The sequence below is a fragment of the Macrobrachium nipponense genome, chromosome 32, assembly GCF_015104395.2.
Source record: "Macrobrachium nipponense isolate FS-2020 chromosome 32, ASM1510439v2, whole genome shotgun sequence".
In the NCBI taxonomy this organism is placed as follows: Eukaryota; Metazoa; Arthropoda; class Malacostraca; order Decapoda; family Palaemonidae; genus Macrobrachium; species Macrobrachium nipponense.
In genome coordinates, this window is record NC_061094.1 from 19,575,114 (window position 1) to 19,601,708 (window position 26,595).

At 38.5% G+C, this 26,595-nt stretch overlaps 1 protein-coding gene across 4 annotated transcripts in view; it reads left to right on the forward strand.

Moving 5' to 3' along the window:
• The window catches only part of LOC135207253 (epidermal growth factor receptor-like), a 540,996-nt gene that overhangs the window by 497,044 nt on the left and 17,357 nt on the right, over nt 1–26,595 (forward strand). For all 4 annotated transcript variants that reach the window (XM_064238906.1, XM_064238908.1, XM_064238907.1 and 1 more), the window contains 8 exons: nt 2,004–2,170; nt 4,734–4,902; nt 18,215–18,531; nt 21,307–22,719; nt 23,340–23,548; nt 25,423–25,763; nt 25,955–26,130; nt 26,257–26,533. In XM_064238906.1, the coding sequence (XP_064094976.1) occupies nt 2,004–2,170; nt 4,734–4,902; nt 18,215–18,531; nt 21,307–22,719; nt 23,340–23,548; nt 25,423–25,763; nt 25,955–26,130; nt 26,257–26,533 (3,069 nt within the window). The remainder of the gene's footprint in view (nt 1–2,003; nt 2,171–4,733; nt 4,903–18,214; nt 18,532–21,306; nt 22,720–23,339; nt 23,549–25,422; nt 25,764–25,954; nt 26,131–26,256; nt 26,534–26,595) is intronic.

A 26,595-nucleotide genomic window follows, 5' to 3' on the forward strand; every position in this document is an offset into this window, starting at 1 on the left:
TAGGTAATGGCGACTGTTAGGGCTAGATGGACGGAACGGACATCTTTCATAAGGAAGGTAAGATAGAGTTTAAGGCTTCATCGAGATTTCGCCTCTTGTAGAGGTAGGTACATTAATATAAGGTTCGTGATTATTTATTGAAATTCAAAGAACTCAAGATGATGTACTTCAAAATTATTTGTGCTGCTCTGAAACTTCTAGAATTTAAATCCTCCTAGTTATCTAATTTCGTCTTTGGTGCAGGTAACCAAATTATCGTGAAAATTCATGATTATTGATATTAAGATTCTTATACAATTTTATTTAGATTCCCGAATATCGACATTTTTATGGTTTAAATGACGTAATATGTTATTTCTACAAATTAACGCTTCGTGTGTACTTCAAAATGGAGTTGTTTTTACTGTGGCACATATTCTTTCACTCCCTGGTACTAGAATTGAAAACGACCCAGTTCCCGCGCTAGGCAAACTAGCCCAAAACTTTATGTGAATCATTCAGTTCCAGGAGAAACCATGGAAAAACATTTTAGAAGAACTGCAGCAGGAGTTTCGTTTAATTTTCATCACCAGAGCTCCAACTGCCAATTTGATTACAACATGACTTTAATCACACGTTGCTATTCATGATTAAAACGTATCACAGGTGACCAGAGGTGTAGTAATTTTTTTTTATAGAGTAGACAAAAACTCTTCCCTCCCCAACATTGTAAACTGTGTTCAAGCGAGAGTAATAATATTAACCGTCCTTACTAATTGAATAATCCTTTATCTTTGGATGTCTGAGAGGGATCGAATTCTCCGTGGATAAACAAAGTTGAGGAATTTGATCCCAAACACTCTGGTCAGACCCAGCTCTTACAGCCTCATTGGTCAGATTGGATCTCTTGCCTTTATGTTACGTCGCATCTGATTGGCAGCTGCTCCTTGGATACCTGGAAAAGGAGGGGGGAAGATGCGATAGGCAGGTTAATCACCTCGTACTTGAAGGAAGGCCCTTGGAGTCTCTTCTGCCACTAGTACTACTACTACGATGTCGCATTGCTAACTTCTACTTCTTAGCTTGTTACTACTTATATGTTTCTTCCCTTACATACTGTATACGTTGGAAAACATCAACTAAATACATGCAGCCAGTCTATCTATCTATATCTATCTCTATATATATATATGTATGCGGTTCGTACGTACAGAACACTGCACTATTGAGTTTCTGTCGTTACAGTTATCGGTGAAATTAGCCGCCTTATGAGAATCACCAAGGAAAAGCAACCCGCTAGAGTTACCCGCCAAGACACATGATTGGCGGAAAAGTGCAACCCGATAAGAGCTGATGTTGTCACCCGAGAAGGGTTGACTCAGAAGTCACTTGGCCAGTGGTTATCCTTCCTCTCTCATTCTCTCCTCTCATCTCTCATTCCTCAATCCCTTCTCTCGTCTCTCTCAAACAACAAACAAACAAAAGATTGAGAATCTCTTCATTTCTCTCTCTATCTCTCTCTCTCTCTCTCTCTCTCTAACTTTTCTTAATATGTACGGCAGCGCATATGTTCCCAATTACCAATAACCTTTTTATACGTAGTATACATTCGTTTGTCGAATGGCAGCATGCTTTGCTTTATAGTAAGTGATATTGAGAATTGTACATAGATTTGAGTTTACTGGAACTTAGAACATTATTGATTAATAATGTAAGACTTATTACTGTAATCAGCTGAACCGTGGTAAGTTACGGGAAGAACAGTAATTCCTGAAGCAAAGAAAAAGCATTTGATTTTTTTCTTAGTTGAAAAATGGTATTAATTATATTGTGCCGATGTAAAACTTTATTGCGTTATATTGTTACATCATTTATATATATATTATATATATATATATATATATATATATATATATATATTATATATATATATAGATATCTATATATATATATATATATATATATTTATTCATTTTATCGTGTAGAGCTATTGTTGATGGATATCATGTTTTTCCTCTTCGCAGTATGCATCGGGACTACAGGCAGGATGTCTGTCCCTTCCAACAGGGACCATCACTACCGGAATCTCAGAGATCGATTCATCAATTGCACGTACGTCGATGGCAACCTGGAACTCACCTGGCTGCAAGATGAAAACCTCGACCTCTCCTTCCTCCAATACATTCGTGAGGTGAGATTAACATTTCTCTCGGCTGCTTCTTATTATAAGTGTTACACGGGTTTCCTCCTCCTCCTCCTCCTCCCCTCCTCCTCCTCTGCTAATGACGACGAAGTCATTTCTTGCAGTATCAGCTATTCTTTCATTCATTATACATCCAATCTTATTTCACATGAATCATTTGTAATTTGTTCTCCTTTGCTTTGCCATCCATAATGTAAACTTGTTGTCTTTCAGTTAATTATTCACTTGCAATTGTTTTCTTTCAATTAATTATTCAGTTGCAATTGATCCGTCATCTTTAGAGTATCCGTCATTGCATGCTTTTAAATTTCGGTACAAGGTTCACGAAAGCTTTTAGGTGATATCAAATTTTCATTGAGGAGCAAATACAAATTTTGTCTTTATTAAACTATTCGTAATATAGGATTATTTTCTTCCTTATTTTCACATTTATTTATTTATTCATTTCCTGCGTCGGTATTTTGATTTTTTACTAAGGGGTAGCACAAATGTTGAACCTTGAAACATGTTTCCATAACTTGGAGCACCATCGGGCCTACAATCTTAGAGGTAGACGACGAATGTTTTGGGTTCAGCTCCATTTCTGTTTCGGTATATAAACTTGCCTAAACTGGTTTTTCATAGTATATCAAACTATATTGATAACCGTAAACAGTTCCTCGAGAATGTGTCTTTTGCATTTCGTATTTTTTAAGGTTCATTGCATAGAAAACGCAAGGGTAAATAATCTGACTTTAGAAACATGATTGGACGTCCTATTGTGAATATTTGTTTCAAAATGAAGACAGTTTGCAAGTGAATGGATCGTCCTTGTTGTGTGCATCATTACAACTTTTTATCATTATTATTCGCTCACCAGTAAGCGATGCTAAGGAAGTAGTAGGTGTGATGTCGACCAAGTTCGAATGGAGCCATTGGTAATTTTATGTGATGTCTCTAGGAGAATGTCCATGAAACTCAGTAAGTATAGGGTTTGCGAAATAGCAAGTGTGACTATACTTGTCCCCTGTTTTCAAGTCAAGGGACATATGGCTCGGTATCTTGCGAAAATCGCTCGATTTTGAGCAATGATTTATACTTCAAAACAAAGCATTAGATTCTAAACGGCAATTAACCATTGATGCTCATTTTTTTCTATTAACATATTTAGTCATTTCGCGTATTCGTTCGTTTTTTCTTTATTAGAATGGTGAATGAGTGAATAAAGAAATTTAGGTTACAAAGTCAAGTACTGGGTAGGTACTTCAAGAATTCTGAGCTTAAGACTGAAAAGGAGTAGTTGCAGTGAGATCAAGGATATAAGTGGGATCATGGGATGGAGTGAAAGCATCTAATGGTGCAACTGGGAGAACGACTTCAAAGTAGTAGTTAGAGGTTGGAGTATCGATCTGTAAGGAACAACAGTATTGTACTGAGTTTGTGTAAATATATATATGTGTGTATGTATGTATATATTATGTAAGTATATTTCTGTCTTCTTTGGTCCTGCAGTTTAGCAATTTCCTTAAGAACTCCATAAAAGAAACAGAAATTTTAATAAGCATTATATTTCGGTTGAAATAAAGTGGCTTATTAGATTTCTTTGCTTCTTTTATAGGTTTTCTTATAGTGTATATATGTAGAAAATATATGTATGTATTATAATATATATCTATATATATATATATATATGTGTGTGTGTGTGTGTGTGTGTGTACTGTATATATTATAATAGATAGATTGATAGTGAGAAAGAGGGGTGAGGGAGGTAGTCATTCATATTTCTTTTCATCAATGAATTCCTCATGTTGAAAGAGAGGGTAGCTAGTCATTCATATTTCTTTTCATCAATCAATTCCTGTTGTGTTGGCGTTGGCTGTTGACCAATCGAACAAGAGGTCCTGGGAATCGTCTCTTCCTAAAAGGGCCCTGATTGGATGAGGTCAGAAACTACAGTTGGGAAAATGATATAGATATTTTCCCAGAGGATGATATGATGAGAATTTCGTCTCCATGTCACTCACTCAACTTGACGTCGTGGTTCCTATCAAAACGGATTCTAACATTGTATATATATATGAGTTTTTGGCAGGAAATTCGTAGCTCAGATTAGGAAATAATAATGATTATTATATCATTATTTTGAAAGATATTAGCGGTAAGTTTGTTTATTTGACTTGAAAGCTGCTACTGAATAGGTTCTTCCTTAAAGAAAGAAAAAGGAAAATACTAACAAATGCGCTCAATTAGCTACCGTTGTATGCATTCCGTTACAAACCAAAAAGAATATTCTTCAAGAAGCCATGGCTAAGGATCACGGACTCTTGATGGTGTCTTTTGCACTTCATGTTAATTTGCGTAAAGAGGAATTTCCATGTTATTTGTTGTAAATTATTGGTTGTATTTTAATTTGTTAAATCCAGGTAATAGTTTTATTATAGCCAATGGTGTAATTCATGAAGATTTAGGTTTAGTAAAAATCTGTATACAGTAATTCGTCAGGTGGTTTCATTTGAAGTTGTACTAAATTGTCGTGCTTTAATCATTTCATAAATGCAATGTGTTGTTTCAGGTTACGGGCTATGTGCTTATTTCTCATGTAGATGTGAAGCAAATAGTGTTGCCCTCGCTGCAGATCATCCGTGGACGAACCCTCTTCAAACTCCCTGTCGTGGAATCCAGTTTTGCCCTTCTCGTTACTCTGTCGAAGATGTATACTTTGGAAATGCCCGCTCTTAGAGGTAAGTAAGTAGTTTAGTTACTGGGACTTCGTCTTCTTGGCCTCGGGCTTTGTCAAGGATCACGAAAACAGTAAATTTCGAAAACAAATTCTGAATGCCTTTAATACGACTTTGGGTTAGTTGATAAGCATAATGTCAGAAAAATAATCGGCAAGATGACTGGTGAAAAACTAAACTGCTCTTTAATATTATTTAGATGGAAATTTTAAAGGAGTGAAAAATACAAAAGGCAAGTTTGTTGCGGGGAACAGTTGGCAGGCATGTTGAGAGAGAGAGAGAGAGAGAGAGAGAGAGAGAGAGAGAGAGAGAGAGGGGTGGGGGAGGGATCAGCTGAACAGAGAGCACGTGTGTATGCGTCTGTGGATGTCCTAAATGCAAGCCAGCTGTTGGACGGTAAGAGAGACCGAGAGACCCAGATGGCTGCCTTGAAGAACCATACATGCAATCTGTTGTAAGCCCCTCCTCTAAAGCTTATTGGCAGCTTATCACCACCAAAATGCTATAGCTTTCGCCATTTTTCTGTTCTCAGGATAGCGCTCTTCTTTTTTATCTAAGGGAAAATTAATATTAATATAGCAAATTTATAGTATATTTGACTGGGAATGTGGCTGTATTCATTGTACATATGACAAACACGATGTTGTTCATTTTCATTTACTAAGCCGCTAGTAACGCATTATAATAAACTGACGATATCTTAAGAAATCATTTGTAACTAAATAGAATTACATATTAAAGACACCTATCGTAACCAGTATTCGAATTCTGGGCATGGCAAGAGACCTACATATAATTTCCTTTGGGCGTAAGTGATTCCCAAGGTATAGTGAATTTGATGGTTAGTGTCCTAGGAACTGTGAAAAGCACATGAAAGCACATTTTGTTTGCCTAATTCAGTTGACAATCTTTTGTCTTTTAAACAGCATTTTTACATGGTCCTTTTAAACATACACACACTCACACACACACACTCTCTCTCTCTCTCACACACACACACACACACACACACACACACACACACACATATATATATGTATATATATATATATATATATATAATAAATATATATTAAAAGGAGCCCATAAAAACGCCAAAATATAGAGAGAAAATACTATATTTCAGAGACTGCTGTCTCTCTCTTCAGGTAGAAGAAGAGAGAGACAGCAGTCTCTGAAATATAGTATTTTCTCTCTATATTTTGGCGTTTTTATGGGCTCCTTTTAATATATATATATATATATATATATATATATATATATATATATATATATATATATATATATATATTCCCTTAAAGTAGTAACTTTAAGGGAATATAAATGATATTAGGTAAATATGTTTTTCAAAACATTCCATATACAAGTTTAAGAGGAGTGGTGATAGAGGGTTGCCCATTGCCATACTAAATATTTGTTGGTAGAATTCATCGTTGAGTATAAACATGAAATCACAAATACACGACCTAGTGAGTGAAATAATATGACTTAGAGGTAGGGGTAATTCATGCTGGGTTAGTTCTTTAGTAAAAAGAGAAAAAGCATCAAAACTGACGGGGGCAAAAAGTTATTTTATTTAGTTTATCAACTAAATCTGGAGAATTATATATATGAGAATCTGAGATAGTTCCAAGTAACAGGGCCAAGAGCTTGGTGATATATTTCGAAAGTTTATATGAAATGAGCCAACCAGTGTGACCAGACGTCCCGTATATGACGGGATTGTCCCGTATTTATGACATTTGTCCCGTGTCCCGTATCGACCCTCCCCAGGACGCCTTTTGTCCCGTATTTTCAATATCTAAAAAAAAAAAAAAAAAAAATACAATAAACTAGCAAAATTTGTACTGAGCATTCCCCCTTCAAACGCTCAAGTGGAGCGAGTGTTCTCTCTGATGGGCCAACGATGGGGTGGGTGTAGGAACCGGTGCAGTGTAGAGCTGATCAAGTCAGAACTACAGATAAAGTGCAATTTCACACTGTCCTTTTCGGAGTTCATCACATATGCTCAAACCAAACACCATCTCTTGAGAGCAGTTGGATCTAGTGTAAAATATGACAAATGAAAAATAACTTAGCAACAATGAGGAAAATAATTTTAAAAGGATTATTAAAAGGTTTTCATCATATGTATTTTATTGTCTGCAATTTATTCAATATATTATGGCAAGTCACTTTTGTTATTAATAGGTATCCTTCAAAACTGCAAAACATGCTTGATTGCAATATTCTAATGCTTTGATACATGTAATGAACAGCTGTTTGTAACAAGATTTACAACGAATGCACTTTAAAACAAAAGAAAAGTAAAAAAGAAGGCTGAGCAGGACTTTGCCTGTGTCACTGTGTGCATAACTTCGCATAAGTTGTGTGTATATTGTTCAACTACCTCTTCAATTTAAGTGTCCCGTATTTCAATTTTCAAAATCTGGTCACCCTGGAGCCAACAGTACCGATAATAGGCCGCACAGGATTATTTTCTTTGTGCGTTGTTACTAGTCCGTACAAGTAAGGTAGCAAAGGAAAATTTGACTGACAATTGACCTATTATTTTTTTTGTAAGGATTTTTTTTCACTGCGCTTTTGAAGTTTTTATGACCTGATCAACGGAATTTTTTCTGGGCTCAGTTCGTGTCGCTTCGTGAAATAATCCTAAAGTTAATTATTTCTAGGTAAATGATACTAACATTGTACCAGAGAAAAAATAAATTCAGGAGGATGTCAGAATAACCGACTCGCTCACCCTAAATAAAAAGAGGGTGTCGGTATGGTTTCTGGGGCGAGTGAGACCACTACCACGAACCTCTTGTCATTTAGAATTCTCCATCATCAGAATCCCCCTCCTGAAAGAGCTGATACACAGTCTTGTCATTTAGAATTCTCCATCATCAGAATCCCCCTCCTGAAAGAGCTGATACACAGTCGGAGTCAGCAACTACTACTACTACGCTACTCAGCACGCCGACTGCAGCGCCTCTGGTGGACATCTTTTTTCGTTAGCGAACTTGGAGAACGCGTGATTTTGAATCCTGAGTATTTTGTGCTCTTTTCTCTGGATTTTTAAGCACCATGGAACTAGCAGCTATTGCCGCAGCTAAGTTAAGTCCCCCGAAAGGTTTAAATCAAGTTTTTTGTCAGCCAGGAACTATTTTTACCGTTTTTTAGGTCTGATAATAATCACCTGGTCTGGCGCATGGCGACCGAGACGGCTCGCCTCATGTTCGGTTAGATTCCTCGGTCTCCCATACCGTGGTATCTATCCAGTGTATTTTTACCTTTATTCTGGGTTCTATCAAGTGATACACAAGTTCCCAATTTACATATGTATATTTTACATCGTATTATTCGGAAATCCTTTCCTATACCTTAGATTAGTGTTCATGCATGCATGTCTCTTTGTCTAGGCGTTTAGGCTTATGAGTGATTCTTTTATGTCTTCTAGTCCAGCATCCTGGCCATTGCCCTCCGTTTTACATGTCGGCTAAGGCTAGCTTTTGAGCAGTCGGCCTGTTTCCTTCGGGAAACTAGCCTACTTCTCTTGGACGTCCTCTTTCTCTCTCACTCGTGATTTCCCTCTCTCTTTTTGCGATGTAATTTTATTTAGGGGTTTGCATGTTAGGGCGATCAGCTAGCGGTTTTATTGCATTATCTCCCTTTGGTCCACCTGCGATCAGTTTGTTGCATTATCGCCTTTTGGTCCTTTCGAGCTCACGTGGTCGCTTGACCTAGGCAGTTTTGTTGCATTCTCACCACCTGGTCCACATGCGATCACGTCGAGCCACTGGTCGCCCTAGTCCCAGTCCCCTTCCCTTCCTCCCTTGCGGAGGGGGGGTCTGTCCTTGCTCGCTTACGGTCACTATAGCAACCATCCGAGCTCCACTCCCCCCTCCCCCCTGTTAGGGGGGTCACGGGAGTTTTGGGACAGCAGGGAGTACTGTTGGATCGCACATGTTCACTTTGAGCTTCGGAGGGGCTCCGGTGTGATCAGGGAGGGGCTGGCCACCCCCTCTGTTTGCATCAGTTCTTCTCTGGCGTTCTTATGCTATGATTCCTCTTCTCTTTCTTCTAGTTGTATCCCTTCGTCTGCTGACGGAGCGCCTGCTTGTTATCCGGGCGCCCCGGCGGTTGGCGGTGGGATAGCTGGCTCCGCCAGCTATAGTAAGGGAAGAGGTATTAGTCGATCTTACATGCTTTCCCCCGTTATGTACTATGTCCCTTTGTCTACTGACGGAGCGCCTGCTTGCTATCCGAGCGCTCCGGCGGTTGCCTTAGGGGTTCTTACGGCGGAGCTACATGCTCCAACTTATTTTAATTTAATTTATTTAGTTTTATTTATGGGTAATCCTCTCTCGTTCTCCGGCATGGTGTACTCCTCCTTGAAACTCAATTATGGGTGTATGAGACGTATCTGGTCTACTTAATCCTCTCCGGTGTACACCGGGGGCTTTTTATCTAGTTACCAGGTCCTGTGGACCTTCTCCCACAAGGATTACAGGGGGGGTCATGCCCAAAAATTTTATACTACTCCGGCATGCAACGGAGCATACTAACGGGTCCTGTTAGTGTATAACATTGATACTTATGTATCTATCCACTTACAGGCTACTAACTGTCAGGAGGCCGGGTGCAACGCTGTCCTCCAGGACCCATGTGGGCATGAAGTCTGCAGGTCTCATGCTCCCTGTGCCGTCCGTCATCACGGCCTGATCGTCTGGCACCACGAAGCCTGTTCCATCTGCTTTGAGTTGGTGGAACAGTTTTCGGACGGAGTAAGTATATACCGGAGTAGCGTTTTCTCTTTCCTGGTATATACTATCACGGAATTTGCATTATAATGCTATATGGTCATACGTGTCAAATATTAATGATTTGTCCTTGGGGCTTCGTTGTAAGGATTACAATGACCCTCTCTTTCAGGCTGTCGCTGTTAAGGACGCCGCGTTGGCTACCCTTAGGGCCTTGGTAGGTGGCTTCAGCAAAAACGCACCGAAGGGGCAGCCTTACATCCTTAATAAGAAGTTGGCTGTCCAGATCTTCCCAGGCGGCAAGTCGACTGGGTATGTGGACCCTGCCGCAGCAGCTCCGACGATTGCCACTATTCAACAACAGGTGGAGCAGGCCCTGATGGAGGAAGGAAGCCAGGACATTGCGGACGTCACGACTCTGGACCTGAACATTGAGCCAATGACGGTAGGTGGAGGTGAGTTATTGGTTGAGGTAGGTTTGCTGGGCACCCAAGAGCTTCCTTGGACGCTTCTGGATCGTCTTCTCCTGTCCCTTCATCATCTTCCTTCCAAGGCTTCACGGGATCAGAGATCCCCGATAGGACGCCTGCTGCCTCAGTAGTCCATTAAGTCAAGGGACAAAGAGAGCAGAAGACCATGCAGAAGACGACGTCTAAGAAGGTGTTGTCTTCTTCATCCTCTCGTAAGTCTCCGGCTCACCATCCCGGAGCAGAGAGGGCGAAGACCTCATCTTCGCACTCAAAAGGGTCGAGAGGTAAATCCTCTAAAGAGAAGGCCCGCGCTCCTGCCGAGCCAGTACCTTCTCCCTCTGCCGGAGCTCCTCCTGTGACCCCTGCCGGGGCCAGTCCTGCTGGTCCCTTCGATCCCGTGGATTTTACGGCAGGGGTCATGCAGCAGGTAGGAGACATGGTCGGATCTTTAATGAACACAAGATTTGACCAAATGTTTTCACAGATCTCTACCACTTTGACTCAGTCCGGCCAGTCGATTCAGAATATTTCTGAGCGTCTGACGGACCAGGAGAATCGGCTGGCAGGGCTGAGCCAAGCACCTCAAGCCGTTCTCCCTGTAGCAGGCACCAGAGTTGCCACGTTGCCTGACTACAACACCCTTCCCGCCTTCTCTATGAGCAATCCTTGGAGGGTAGCAGCCTTTGCTCCCTTCAAGGATCTCCATCCCGGACTATGGAACTCGTCGTATCGAGGACTTCGAGTTCCATCCCGCCGGCCTACAACCTCCTTTCATGGGGTATGCTCGGCTAAAGGAGACTGCCTTGAATAGAGAAGACAAGATCCCTAAGGAGACTGTTTTATACGTCGGGATCAGGCTCAAAGGGAGTGGGTACGTTGCCTGGAGGATTGGGACTGTACTAACACCAAACTCCAGGTATTTAAAAGTCCTTTCACGATCTTTCCTACGGAGGAGGAGGCACCACTCCCCTTCACAACAAAGATAGCGGAGATCACCTTGCAAGCTGCCATGAAGGATGAACCCCTTCCTCAGCTTAAGGAATCAGACCCGATGTCCCCTCTCTTTCCAGCTTTTGGGGAACTCTGGGAAGACCTGCCAGATACGTTCACGGTAGGAAAACTCAAACCGGACTGTGCCATGGATCAGTTTGGTGAGAGACTCCCTAGGCTTCCGGATAACCTTATCCAAGCCGAATTCGAGGCGAGGACAAGGTTAGGCAGGACTCTAAATTCGCTGGTAATGACAGAGGTTCTGCATTGACCTACGGTACGGAGCCTTTATTTAAGCTCCTAGCTAAGTCTCAGACACAAACGGTACTGTCGGATCTGTACGCGTTTGTGGTAGCTAGAAGAAACTGTAGGAAGCATGTCCTGCAAGAAGCTACAATTCGGCATGAGCCGAACAAGCTGCTTTCTTCCAACATCTGGGGGGCTGACCTCTTCCCAGAATCAGCTGTGAACGAGGTACAGCACGAAGCAACTAGACTTAACCAAAGTCTAAGAGCTCGATGGGGTCTTTCCAGCAAGAGGAAACCGGAGAATCCTCCTGCTAGTGCTAAGAAGCTTAAAAAGACCAAGAGGTTCCAGCCCTATCAAAAGCAGCAGCAGCAACACTTTGTGCAAGCAGTTCCGGTCTCTCAACCCGCACAACCGACAACTGCAAAGGGGCAAAACCAGCCCATCCTCCTGTTGGCTCCACAAAGCCAACCTTCGACCTCCTATGCGGTTTCCCCGGCTTTCAACCCTCTTTTTGAAAGTCAAACCTTCAACAGGTTCGCAAGGGGAAGCAGGGCTAGGGGTTCCTTTCGCCAGAGGGGTGGTGGAAGGGCAACCAACAGGGGGAAGCACTTCCGTGGAGGGCGCGGAGCACGCCCTGCACAACAGCAGTGAGAACCCTCAGGTAGGAGGGAGACTGTTCCTCTTCCGTCACAGGTGGGGGTTCAGCAATTGGGCACAGAGCATTGTGTCCAAAGGGCTGGGATGGAGTTGGCTCAAAGGTCCCCCTCCATCCAAATCATTCCTTCAACTACCAACAAAGGAATTGACAGATTATGCGAAAGAGCTCCTTCAGAAAAGGGTAGTGTCAAGAGTCAAGCATTTAAAGTTTCAAGGACGCTTATTCAGCGTGCCAAAGAAAGGCTCATCAAAAAGAAGAATAATCTTAGACTTGTCCCGGCTAAACTTATCCATTCGTTGCGACAAGTTGAAAATGCTGACCATCTCGCAGGTGCGGACCTTACTTCCCCGTGGGGCCGTCACCACCTCTATCGATCTTACAGACGCATACTATCATATCCCAGTAGCGAGACACTTCCAGCCATACCTAGGCTTCAGGTTGGGAGACCAGGCATTCTCTTTCAAAGTGATGCCCTTCGGGCTGAACATAGCCCCCAGGGTATTCACGAAAATAGCGAAAGTAGTAGTGCAACAACTGAGATCACAAGGGATAATGGTAGTAGCGTACCTTGACGATTGGCTGATTTGGGCACCAACCGTCGAGGAATGCCTCAGAGCCACAAAGAAAGTAATCCAATTTCTGGAACATCTGGGGTTCCAAATAAACAGGACAAAGTCCAGACTCACTCCGGAGTCTCGTTTTCAATGGCTCGGCATTCAATGGGACTTGACCTCCCACAATCTGTCAATTCCTGTGGTCAAAAGGAAAGAAATAGCCAAGTCAGTAAGGCAATTCCTCAAGTGCAAACGAGCATCAAGGAGAAACCAGGAAAGGATCCTAGGTTCACTCCAGTTTGCATCAGTAACGGATGTTCTGTTAAAAGCAAAACTGTAAGACATAAATCGAGTTTGGTGCTCAAGAGCAAATGTCAAATCTCGAGACAAGTTGTCAATAATCCCGCAGATTCTACGCAATCGTCTCCGTCCATGGGCGGAGACAAAGAACCTGTCCAAGTCAGTTCCTCTTCAATATCCCCCTCCGGCGTTGGTTATCCACACAGACGACTCGCTAAGCGGATGGGGAGGATATTCCCAGTTCAAGAAAGTTCAGGGAACATGGTCACCTCAGTTCCACCAGCTTCACATAAACGTATTGGAAGCCATGGCAGTATTTCTCACTCTGAAGAGGCTTCTTCCAGCAAAGAACTCTCATATAAAGCTGGTCTTGGACAGTGCAGTGGTAGTGCACTGCATCAACAGGGGAGGATCCAAATTAAAACATGTGAACCATGTCATGATAGCCATTTACTCTCTAGCAACCAAGCACAAATGGCACCTATCCTCCACCCATTTAGCGGGAGTAAGGAACATGATAGCAGACGCCCTGTCTCGATCAGTTCCTCTAGAATCAGAGTGGTCCCTGGACAACAAGTCATTCCAGTGGATACGCCGGAGTGTTCCGGGTCTCCAAGTAGATCTATTCGCATCTCAAGCGAACCACAAGCTCCCTTGCTATGTGGCCCCCAACCTGGACCCTCTGGCTTATGCCATAGATGCCATGTCCATAGATTGGAATCAGTGGGAGAAGATATACATCTTTCCTCCAGTGAATCTTCTATTGAAAGTCCTGAACAAACTCAGGACATTCAAGGGACAAGTAGCTCTAGTAGCCCAGAACTGGCCCAAGAGCAACTGGTATCCTCTGCTTCTGGAATTGGGTCTCCGACCTCGACGGATCCCCAATCCCAAACTATCTCAGTCAGTACAAATGAGGACTGTGTTCGCTTCCTCAGGAATTCTCAAAACCCTATCTTTATGGACTTCATGAAGTTTGCGGCTAAGAGAGATGCAAATATTGATCCTCAGAATATTCTTTTCTTAGAATCAGATAAGCGGGAATCAACTTTGAGACAGTATGATGCTGCTGTTAAGAACTTAGCATCTTTCCTGAAGGAAACAAACACCAGAACTATGACAGTCAACCTGGCTATATCCTTTTTCAGATCCTTATTTGAAAAAGGATTAGCAGCTAGCACTATTACCACTTAATAAATCAGCTTTAAAAAAAATCTTTCAATTTGGTTTTCAAATAGACTTAACAGACTCATACTTTACATTTATTCCTAAAGCTTGTGCTAGGCTCAGGCCTTCTGAAAGACCTAGTTCAGTCTCATGGTTCTTGAATGACGTTCTCAAGCTGGCTTCAGACACTGACAACATTTCTTGTACATATATAATGCTACTGAGGAAAACTCTGTTTTTGCTAAGTTTGGCCTCAGGAGCTAGAATATCAGAACTGTCGGCCCTTTCCAGAGATGCTGGACATGTAGAATTTCTCCCCTCAGGAGAAGTCTTACTATCCCCAGATCACAGTTTTTTGGCAAAGAATAAGGACCCCTTAATGAGATGGGCCCCTTGGAAGGTCATCCCCCTTCCCCAAGACCCTTCTCTTTGTACGGTGACGACCTTACGAGCCTTTCTGTCTAGAACATCCTCTAGATCTTCAGGTCCCCTCTTCATGAGGGAAAAAGGTGGTACTATTTCTTTAAAGGGAATTAGGCAACAAATTCTTTACTTTATTAAACAAGCAAACCCTGAATCATTTCCCAAAGCCCATGACATCAGGGCAGTAGCCACCTCCATTAATTATTTCCAGCATATGAATTTTGATGATTTAAAAAAGCATACAGGCTGGAAATCGCTGACAGTTTTCAAACGTCATTATCTCAAGTCCTTGGAATCTCTAAAATTTCCAGCAGTGGCAGCGGGAAACACTGCTCAGTAGTTATAGTCAAGATCCAGTCTCCTTTCTACGCCTCAACTAATAATGCACCTAACCCTACCGTTATGCTCTTTTGGTCCTTCAGCCTTAGCTGCTTAGGAGGATACCTTTGGTGGAGTGTCCCTTATTTTTTTGCTAGGGGCACCCACAACTATATTGTATATATGTTATATGTAATGGTTAGGTGTTGCTACTCTTATTTTTATGCTAGAGAAGCACACAAGTATATTGAGATGCTTTGTAATATTTATAAGAAGTTTAAGTGAGTGTTCTTCCTTGATGTGTTACTTATCGAACCTCACCTCTATTAGTTAAGTTATCATAAGTTAATTTAAGTGTAGTTTTAAGGTTAACTGTATATAATTCATTAGTTTAAGTTAACTTTATGTGATGATAACTTGTAAGCTCTCAATCAAATTATAATTTTTCCTTTTTATTTCTTTTGTTTTATTGAGACCTTCCTTTTTCCTACTTTTCCAATCTTGTGCTAATTCTCAGGTACTATTTCACGAAGCGACACGAACTGAGCCCAGAAAAGGGATTTTGACGAAGGAAAAATCTATTTCTGGGCAAGGGTTCGTGTCGCCCAGTGAAATAATCCTTAAGTTCATTATTTCTAGGTAAATGATACTAACATTGTACCAGAGAAAAAATAAATTCAGGAGGATGTCAGAATAACTGACTCGCTCACCCTAAATAAAAAGAGGGTGTCGGTATGGTTTCTGGGGCAAGTGAGACCACTACCACGAACCTCTTGTCATTTAGAATTCTCCATCATCAGAATCCCCCTCCTGAAAGAGCTGATACACAGTCGGAGTCAGCAACTACTACTACTACGCTACTCAGCACACCGACTGCAGCGCCTCTGGTAGCCATCCTTGTCGTTAGATGCCAATCTTGGGCTGCAGGGCGGGGAACAGGGGGGGGATTTCACTGGGCGACACGAACCCTTGCCCAGAAATAGATTTTTCCTTCGTCAAAATCCCTTTTTTGTGATCTTCTTCAAAATCATGTTGTAATAATTAACGGTATTGTTTATGGAGCTGCCATGAAAGTAATTTCCCTGCTCGCTATAAGAAAATTCTGGCAGGTCCAATTTAGCAGTTCTCTGGTATTTTAGCAATATCTTACCTTAGAAATAGTGCTGAAGGAACCTATTTCACGGAGCGACACGGCTGAGCCCAGAAAAAGTTTGACCAGTCTTAAAATAGACAGTACATTCCACATCACAAAAGCTGATAAGTCAAATAGCATAGTAATTTTAGATAAAGCTGACTACATATCACGTGTGCAAGTCCTAATGAATGATAATACAACTTACAAAAATCTAACAAAAAATCCCGTGGATCAGGTCACAAAAATTTCAGTAGCACAGTAAAAAATCATTAAAGATAAAAAAGAACTACTAGGTCAATTGTCAGTCAAATTTCCTTCGCTACCTTACCTGTATGGATTAGTAACAACACACAAAGAAAATAATCCTATGCAGCCTGTTATCAGTACTGTTGACTCAATATCATATAAACTTTCAAAATATATCACCAAGTTCTTGGCCCCGTTAATTGGAACTCTCTCTCTCTTAAGAGTATCTTAGTAACAAACCAACCCAGCATGAATTACCTCTATCTGTAAGTCATATTATTTCACCCACTAGGTTATGCATTTGTGACTGTAAGTTTATTTCAATGGTGAATTTTATCAGCAAATATTTGATATGGCAATGGGCAACCCTTTGTCACCACTCCTCTCAAACTTGTACTATATGGAATTCTTTGAAAAACGCTATTTAACTAATGTCATTTATATTCCTTTAAAATGGTACCATAGATCTGTTGACGACATTTTAGCTGTTTTGCCTGCTGGTATTGATATAAATGATTTACTCTCTGATTTGAATAACCAGGTACCATCAAATAAGTTTACTTTAGAATTTGAAAAAAACAATTGCCTCACTTTCTTAGATGTTTTAAAAAATAGAGAACCATTTCAATGTAAATTAAGTATCTATAGGAAACCCGATAACAACTCATGTCCAATTTTATTCAGACCACCATCTTAAATATCAAAATATTTTTTCCTTCTAGTTTTTACAAGCATTGTCAGTCCCCAATATTTGGATCAAGAAATTGAGTGCATGAAAAAAATAGGGACAGATTTATGTTATCCTTCACGTATATTAGATATTTACTATAATAAAGCCAACAAAAAGTTTTCTAGTGTAAGTAACACGGATAAGATACGTCTAAGAACATTCTTAGCTTGCCTTATTGTACCGGTTTTGAAACCACAAAATCATTGTTAAAATCTTTCAACATCTCTTTTTTTTTTTTTCTTTTTTTCTTATAATATTGATGCGGCCTTTAGCTTTTGTCTTCCGGTTTTGCTTCTCCTACATTAACTTACCTGATATACTTGATTAATTCCTCTCTCTCTCTCTCTCTCTCTCTCTTTCTCTCTCTCTCTCTTTTCTATTCCGCATTCTTCTGTTCTGTTTTTGGTCCAGGGGAAAAATAATAATTCACATATATTCTTTTATTGGTTAGAATTTTGATTGAAAATAATACAGCCAAGGTCAAATTAATTAATTGGATACTTAACTGCTGTTAAAATAAATTGTATATTTAAAATATTCCTTGTATTTTCACATCATTCTTTTTCAGATGATTTTAAATTTCGTAACGGCTTAAATTTAAGTTAGTAACACAGTATATTTGCACAGTAGTTTTTCAATTTGAAATCTTAAGTCGTGTTTCTCAGTATTCAATTTGAAATCCTAAGTAGTGTTTCTCAGTATTCAATTTGAAATTCCAAGTAGTCAATATATGATCGATTTACAACGTTGCCTGTCATAAAGAATTTCTGGCTGCATTTTGTTAGTCATCATATTGTAAGAGATAGATCCTCTCACAGATATAGAATAATGTCAAATAATCAAAGGGTTGGAGAACTCAGTCATCATAACTGTGCAGTAATTCATATTTTTTACAGTGTACTGAGTTACAGTGTCAAATTCTCACATTAACTAGGTTAACTTTTATAACAGATACCATTTTTTCCAAAATCATTTTGTAGGTCCATGTATGTATAATGCATTTTCATTGCTAAGGAACCAAACACTTATTGAAATTCACTGGATATTACCAGCATTATTGAAGTCATAAAATGAATAAATAAATGTTGATGTAAATAAGGATAGTGTTCAGCCTGGTCATATGTTAATGTAAAGATTTATTAGTGCTATTAATTTGTTGAAATGTTGGGTTACTGAAGTTGCTATATACTTACTATAGGCTCATACATTAACTGCATCATTGTAGAAAAAAAATTATTAATATAGTATTTCATAAAGGAAAGTGTGACAGCAGCCAGGAAAGTGCCAAGGATTTCTTTATTAATCCAGTTATATTTGCAACCCTTTACAGATATTCTTGAAGGAAGTGTTGGGGTCATAAACAACTACAACTTATGCCATATGAATTCTATTATCTGGGATGAGATTATGACCAATGGCAAGGATCACATCCTTTACAACTTTACTGAGCCTAGCAGAACTTGTCAGTGCTCCAAATCCTGCACCAATGGGTGCTGGGGTGAAGGCGAGGAAAACTGCCAGAAATTCAGTAAATTGACCTGTTCACCACAATGCAGTGGGGGCCGGTGCTATGGACCAGGACCTAGAGATTGCTGTCATCTGTTTTGTGCCGGAGGATGCACAGGCCCCACCCAGAGGGATTGTCTTGTAAGTTAAGAGAGAAATTTTCTTTTATGTAGGTCCCAGAACATTGTTTTAAATTGATCAGCTGTCATTATCTTGCTTAGTTCTTGTTTGTAAAGCTTAAGCTGATTGAAGCTTAAATTATCTATATATTAAATTATCTTTCTCAGGTGTGTGTGTGTGTGTTTTACACTGACTGACTATGAATAAGTCTTAAGAGAACATTTCCATTTTTTTATTTTCACAAGATTCAATCTTATGAGAAAGATTTGGTTCACAAAACCATAAAACATATTTGCAACTCTTCCTTTTATGTTGGGTTTTCTTTATTTGGAGTGAGACACTATTTTTCCTGTAGCATATTTATAGCATGTAAATCCATTTTCATTTAGCCATGTATTGTTAAAATATGCTGTGTAAATTAAAAATAATAGTTGTTTGTGATGCAAAAGTTGTAAATTACTTATATAGCAAGTTCAATTTTTCCAGCATAGATAATGTGTCAGTCAGTTTAAACAGTTGAAAAGGTGTTCATCAATTACATTTGTTTGTTATACAAAGAAAAAGTCCTGCATTTTTTTACAGTACAGTATTGTATTAACTTTTTGCATGGGACAGTAAATTTTGTGAAGTCTGTAATTGTAGCCTTGTTAAATACTTTAATAAAACTTACAGGCTGCCTAAGACGAAGAACCTTTGCTAGCATAAGGCAGCTTAAACAAACCTTGCCAAAAATTTCCTAGTATGATATTTAGAATTAAAAGTATAGTTGATATCCTTGTCCATAAGAACCTAAGAGAAGGTTCTCACTTTTATGAAAGTGTAAATCTTAAAATACATATATGGGAATATTATGAGAACATGGAATCCAGTGCAAAAACTGCTGTCTGCATCAATCATCTAACTTAAAATTAGAATTAAAATATAAAAAACTGCCTAAATGTATGGTCTGCTGAAAATTTATATTCTGACACATCCAGAATAACAAAGGCAGTATATGTATTATGTAAACACTAGTGCCTTTTTTACCAACACACTAAACTTTTATATTCTTTGTATTTCTCACAATGTGTGAGAGCTTAAATTACAGCTCTTCCTTATCAATATACTCCTACATACACAGCCAAAAATACAGTGATAAGATGTGCTGGTTAGAGAGTACGTAGTTGATATCACATGCCCTTCAGGTATACATTCTCTATCTTTTTCACAAAAATTATTTCTATACCAGATTATGACAGGCACAAACGTATTTAAAACACAATAAGCATTATATTGAAATCTTTATTCTTGATTTTGTTTCTGTTTGTGTGTATGCATAAGGTATTGTGTTCATGCAGCATTCCATGGTACCCATTTATAGTTGAATAAGATGTTATGAAAATATATACAGTAGAAAGGTTTGCAATAGAAAAAAAATCTGTGAATACAAAATAAGGCTTACAGTAAAATGAGAACTCCTAGAATAGACAGCAAAACATTCATCCATTTATTCATAAAGATTAGAAAAGTTAGTTGAAAAGATCTTTACAATAATGTAGATTGTATAAAAGATCTTTACAATATTGTAGAAAATATAAAATGTTCAAGTCCATTCATTCATATGTTCATACAGATTTGTAAAGATAGTTAAGAAGGGTTTTTTTTATTGTAGATTGTAAATGGGATCATTGCAAAATTTTAGGTATAAAATGTTAAAGTCCACTCTATAAAGAATAAAGGATATACTACTTTGTATGGCAATCTAAAAGTAACTTCTGAATCACAGTCTTAAGCTATCCTAAATTCCAAATGAAGGTGGTTTCTACCCCAGTCTTTCGAACTATTCTGGTAAATAAAGAGAGCATTCAGACTCAGTTTTCAACTTGCATCTTGTTTCTGATAATGATCATTACTTTTTTTTCTCTTTCTTTTTTCACTTTATTTAGTATGTACAATGAAATTTGACAGATTGTGTAAGAATGCATTTATTTTCAGCAGACAGCAGATAATTATGCATAAAACACACACAAAGCCAAAGTAACATTATGAATATGATCAGATAATGGATATTCTGTATGCAGTTATGTACATACGTAGTTGTAAGGTACAATCCTAAAACTCCTAAGTAACCTAAGTACTACATGTGTGTAGCCTTTAACATACTAGTATACAGTATGTCTCTTCCCTGCTTCATATGTCAGTGCACATGACTGAAAAATTTGTGAATAAAAACATGTAACCTAGACTAGTCAGATTTTTGGAGGTTTCTCTCAAAGAGAGCCCAAAAAAATCCCCATTCCCAAAATAGCAACTTTTACACTCAAAATTTGTTTCAAAATATTATAAACTAATTAAGTAAGGTTTATGGTGTAGTCTTGTGAATACAATAATGATTTATTTGAACTCGGCATAAGCTTAAATGGTGTGGATTAACATTCAAATTGTGATAGATAGATTAAAGTAATAAATATATGTTAAAAATCACCTTATTAAGGATAAAATGAATTTTAATATGGTAACCCAGACTTAGGTTACCCTAAATATAGATTAGCACTGATCATATGCTGTTGAGTGAATCTTCAATAATAACTACAGTATACTATTTCATTGGGTGAAAAAATCCTAAAATGCTAAGAACGCTAGGTACATTGTGCCTACCCCTCATTTTCTTTATATGAAATATTTTTCTGCAAGTGTAAAATTATAATATTAACATTTTAAAAATTACATTAAGCTTTTTTTTTTTTTTTAATTTAGTGTAAGTAAATTTTATTATTTCATGGAGTATAATTGTGATTATCTTCTATTTTTCTACAGGCTTGCACTAATTTCTATGATGACGGAGAATGCAAACTTGAATGCCCTCCAATGCAGAGGTATAACACAATAACATATTCTTGGGAAACTAATCCAAATGGCAAATATGCATATGGAGCAACATGTGTGAAGAGCTGCCCCGATCATCTGTTGAAAGACAGTGGTGCCTGCGTTAGATCATGTCCAGAAGGCAAAAAAGCTGTGGATGGAGAATGTGTTCCTTGTAATGGCCCATGTCCAAAGTATTGCAAAGGCGGTCAGTATATCCATGCTGGCAACATAGATTCATTTAAGGGTTGCACAGTAATTGATGGTTCTCTTACTATTTTAGACCATTCTTTTGCTGGTTTTCAGGAGGTTTACCCAAATTTCACTTTTGGAGAGAAGCACCCAAAAATGCATCCATCAAAGTTAGAGGTCTTTAGTTCACTCAAGGAAATCACAGGTCATATCAACATTCAGGCATCTCATCCAGAGTTTACTCAACTTTCCTTCCTTAGAAATCTGGAAATCATTGGTGGACGGGACTTGACAGAGTATTTCTCATCACTTTATATTGTAAAAACATCACTCAAAAGTCTGAATTTTAGATCACTGAATAGAATTCGATCGGGGAAAGTGTACATTTTAGAAAACAAAGACCTTTGCTTTGTAGGCAAAATCAACTGGAAGAAAATGGTTGGGAACAATGGAGATTCCAAGACAGAAGTGTTGCTACAAAATAATAATGTTGAAGAGAGATGTGTAGCAGATGGCCTTGTATGTCACAGTGAATGTAGTAATGAAGGTTGCTGGGGAAAAGGTGACGATGAATGTCTTTCTTGTAAGAATTATAAACTGGGAGAAAAATGTATCAATAACTGCAATCTTCCAGGTATATATGAAATGAGTTCTAAAAATTGTGGTTTTTGTCACAAAGAGTGTAAAAGTACCTGTCATGGACCAGACTCAAACAACTGTGAACAATGCAAGAATGCCCAAGATGGGCCTTACTGCGTAGAAAGATGCCCAGAGACGAAATACAACGATAATGGGATTTGCAGATCATGTCATGAGAATTGTGTGGATGGTTGCTCTGGTCCTGAAAATAACATAGGCCCAAATGGCTGTATTTCTTGCAAGAAAGCTGTCATTGACAGAGATCTACAGGTCCAGTACTGTTTGCCTGAACATGAGCCTTGTCCCAGTGGATATTTTTCAGAGTGGGTTGGACATCAAGAAACTGGTGACCTTTTGCGCCTTGCTGGAAAAACTATGTGTAGGCAGTGCCATCTGCGCTGTAAAAATTGCACTGCATATGGGTTCCACATAAGTGTTTGCCATGAGTGTGTCAGTTACCGGCGTGGAGAGCACTGTGAGGATGAATGTCCACAAGATCATTATGCTGATGAGAGCAAGCACGAATGTTTCAAGGTATGTAATCAGGAAAGGCTGTAAATATGGCCTGTTAAGAAAAGTCATTATATTGTTATATTGCCTAGTTTTTTGTTTTAAATTTTTTTTTTTATGAATCAGTTAATCATAGCCTTTTCCATATATAGTGGCTCTATTGAAACTAACAGGGTCTTTCTAGTTGGAATGACTGGCGTCCTTTCACAAGGAGAAAGACTATTTAAAGAGGAGGAGGGCTACAGGCAGTCCCCAGTTATCAGGAGGGTTCCATTCTCGGTGGGGTACTAATAAGCAAAAACTGCCATTAACCAAAGCCAGAGATTTATGGTGCTTATGGCACCGATAACCAGTTAATGGGACCTCTGTTAGGTATGTTATTGGCACCTTATGGTGCCGATAACCGAACCTGGCCCGTTGTGGCGCCATGAATCGCCGATTTTATGGCACTAGACAAGCGCCATAAAACCGGATTGCCATGAACCAAGTCTGCCTATAACCGGGCACTGCCTGTAATTTATTATTAATGGGTTTGTGCAAAAAGTGTGTTTTATTATCATTTTAATATGGTTAATATTAATACCATAACAAAATGAATGATGCACTTAGTGCAGTTATCAAGTGTGTAAACTTTTTTTTTTCAGTGTTCCTCTGAGTGCTCCAATGGATGCAGGGGACCCTTGGATTCTCAGTGTGTAGCATGCCGTAATTACAGAATATATTTAGAAGGCGAGCCAGGTATGAACAATACCAATTTCAACTGTACAGCATCATGTCCAGGTGAACTTCCTTACAAGATATTTCCAGAGGATGCTTCTGACCCTTATTGTAGGAAAGACCCGCTAGTATTAATGTAAGTTTCAAATTTCTTCATTATTTGCCTAGTGTATTGAACTATGGGAAGTTAAAATGGGTTCTTGTGAAATACAGATCTTTTAATTCATTAACAGTAGAGTTAAAAGGCCTCATTGTAATACCATGTGAAAGAACTCCTTTATATTATTCAGATACTGTATTATTGAAAACCAAAATCAAACAATTTTGCAGGTTATGCACATTTTAATTAAAACCATTTTTTCCCAATTACTGTACTCTTGCATGTGACCAGACAGGCAAAAATCCTGAAATGATTTAGGATGCATGATTCTTTTGAGTGATGCATATACTTTTGCATGTGAATAGTGTTGATTTTTTTAAAACTATAGCTTTCATAATAGTACTATTTATTATTCAGTTAGATTGCAAAAAATCCTAGATATACCATGATTTCATTTATAAAGTAGCCAAATTTTTACATAACTATGTTTCTTTCCTTAACCTCTTGAAAATATTCTTGAATACTACTAAGAAACTTCAAAATTATCTTTAGTGGGGGTGGGCTGTACAGTTCAGGGAAACAGATGAGTATTTTTATTTTTTACAGAAGTAAAGCCCTAAAATTGTGATGCATCTCACAGGCTGGAGCACTTTATAAGCCACCAAATACAGTATATACTTTTCTTAAATCTTATGAAGAATATTTTCAAGAGGTTAAGGAAAGAAACATCATTGTAAAAACTTAGCTACCTTATAGTAAATTCAATAATAGTATATCTAGGATTTTTTTGTAATCTAACTAAATAATAAATAGCACTATTATGGAAAGCTATAGTTTCTAAAAAATTAACAATATTCACATGCAAAGTACATGTATCACTCAAATTGTAGGTATTTTGACTTTGGGTGTCATACAAACTGAAATCTGACTAGAATTAAATAATGTTCTCTCATTTCATATTACTGATTTTGTAATTTTAGGCCTTTCAAAGATGTACATTAGTATATGTAGTTATTTATGTGGCATTGGATATAGAAATTAAATTGCACAGAACAAGTATCTCTCTGTCCAGTTTACACTCTCTGGAGGAGTTTAAAGTATATTAAAGATTATTTGTGATATTAATACAGATAGAGTATAAAGTACAATCTTTACACTTTTTTTGCATTTGATAGACACTGTTGGATGTTATGTTGGAGGGCACTTAAGGGAGCAGCAGGGAAAAGTGGAGCATCTGTCAATAACCATTGCACTACAACATTCTATAAGTCTAAGTCTAACTTGGTGTACAATACATTGTTTACAGTAGTTTGTGTTCTTCTGAAGTTGGCCATATTATTCCTGATTTTCACCACAATTTTTATGAATATAAGAATACTGTTATCTTTCATAAGTTTGGTGATGGCTAGTACTTAGTACATATCAGTATTGACTTTCCATTGTCTAGATTCCAAGTTCAGTTCCTACTCAAGACCTCCATGACAGATTTTAATTGCACACATGACATGACTTAGGGATGGTGTGTTTTGGCTTGCACATGGGTTCTACGTATTGTTATCAGCAGCACTTACCTTGCTTTCAAAGGTAGTACAAAGGTGGAAAGGGAGTTTGGGCACTGATCATAAATGTATATTCAGTGTTTAGGACATTGTGATATTGCAATAGCCTTTCCCTTTCCTCCGCTGCTCATAGGCAACTTTTAAACTGTACATACATAATTATACCAATAACTTAACAGTATGTTTTGTAGGGGTCTAGTTTCTAGTTTACCAGCATTACTGGAACCAGATGTTCATATCTTAAAAGATGCACTGAGATTTTCCATGACTTTTTTTCTTTTTTTTAACTTATTCGCCTAAACTTTGAAACATCATTAGTGATATATTAATTTTTGCAATCTCTTATTTCAGTGATGATGAAAGTATACCTGCCATTTTGGGTGGAACACTTGGCTGTGTGTTTTTGGTTTGCATCTTCTTAGCAGTTTTTTGCTATTTGTGGTGGCAACGAAATAAGACTAAAGAGGCTGCCCTAAAGATGACAATGACCATGATGCCTTATGATGATAATGAACCTCTAAAACCAACAAATATAAAGCCAAATCTTGCCAAGTTACATATAGTGAAGGAGGCAGAACTTCGGAAGGGAGGAATACTTGGATATGGTGCCTTTGGAACTGTTTATAAAGGAGTGTGGGTACCTGAAGGGGAAAATGTCAAGATCCCTGTTGCCATCAAAGTTTTACGAGAGGGTGAGTATGAATTTCTTTGCATTAAGGTTGTTAAATACATGTGCTCTCTTCTCCTTGCCTATTTACAGTGCTTGTGCATTTTAGTTTTATCATTAGAATAAGAATAATTATTGATGCTTTTGATAAGCCTTTGGAAGGGAACACAACACAGTTAATGGTTTACAAAGGTTATTTTTACAAATTTATTTCAGGAACAGGAACAAATGTTAACAAAGAGATCCTAGAAGAGGCATATATCATGGCTTCTGTTGATCACCCAAATTTGCTGCAGTTATTAGCTGTATGCATGACAACGCAAATCATGTTGGTGACTCAGCTTATGCCCCTTGGCTGTCTCCTAGATTATGTACGCAACAACAAAGATAAAGTATGTACAGAAAAAAAATGTTTGTCATGTTTATTTCTAGCTCATAGTACGTATTATTTTGTTCAATATTCTTGATGCAATATATCAAATATATTTTGTAAAAGTGGAAATTTTTCCAAATTCCAGGTTGGATCAAAACCCTTATTAAACTGGTGCACTCAAATTGCTCGAGGAATGGCATATCTTGAAGATCGTCGGCTGGTACATCGTGATTTAGCAGCCAGGAATATTTTGGTGCAAACTCCAAATTGTGTTAAAATCACAGATTTTGGTTTAGCAAAACTGCTAGATTACAATGAAGATGAATATAAAGCTGCTGGAGGAAAAATGCCCATTAAGTGGTTGGCATTAGAGTGCATTCAGCATAGAATATTTACACATAAGAGTGATGTATGGGCGTTTGGTAAGTTCTTTGCCTTGTTTTGGTGATTGAACCTAATTGAATTTATAGTTTATACTACATTA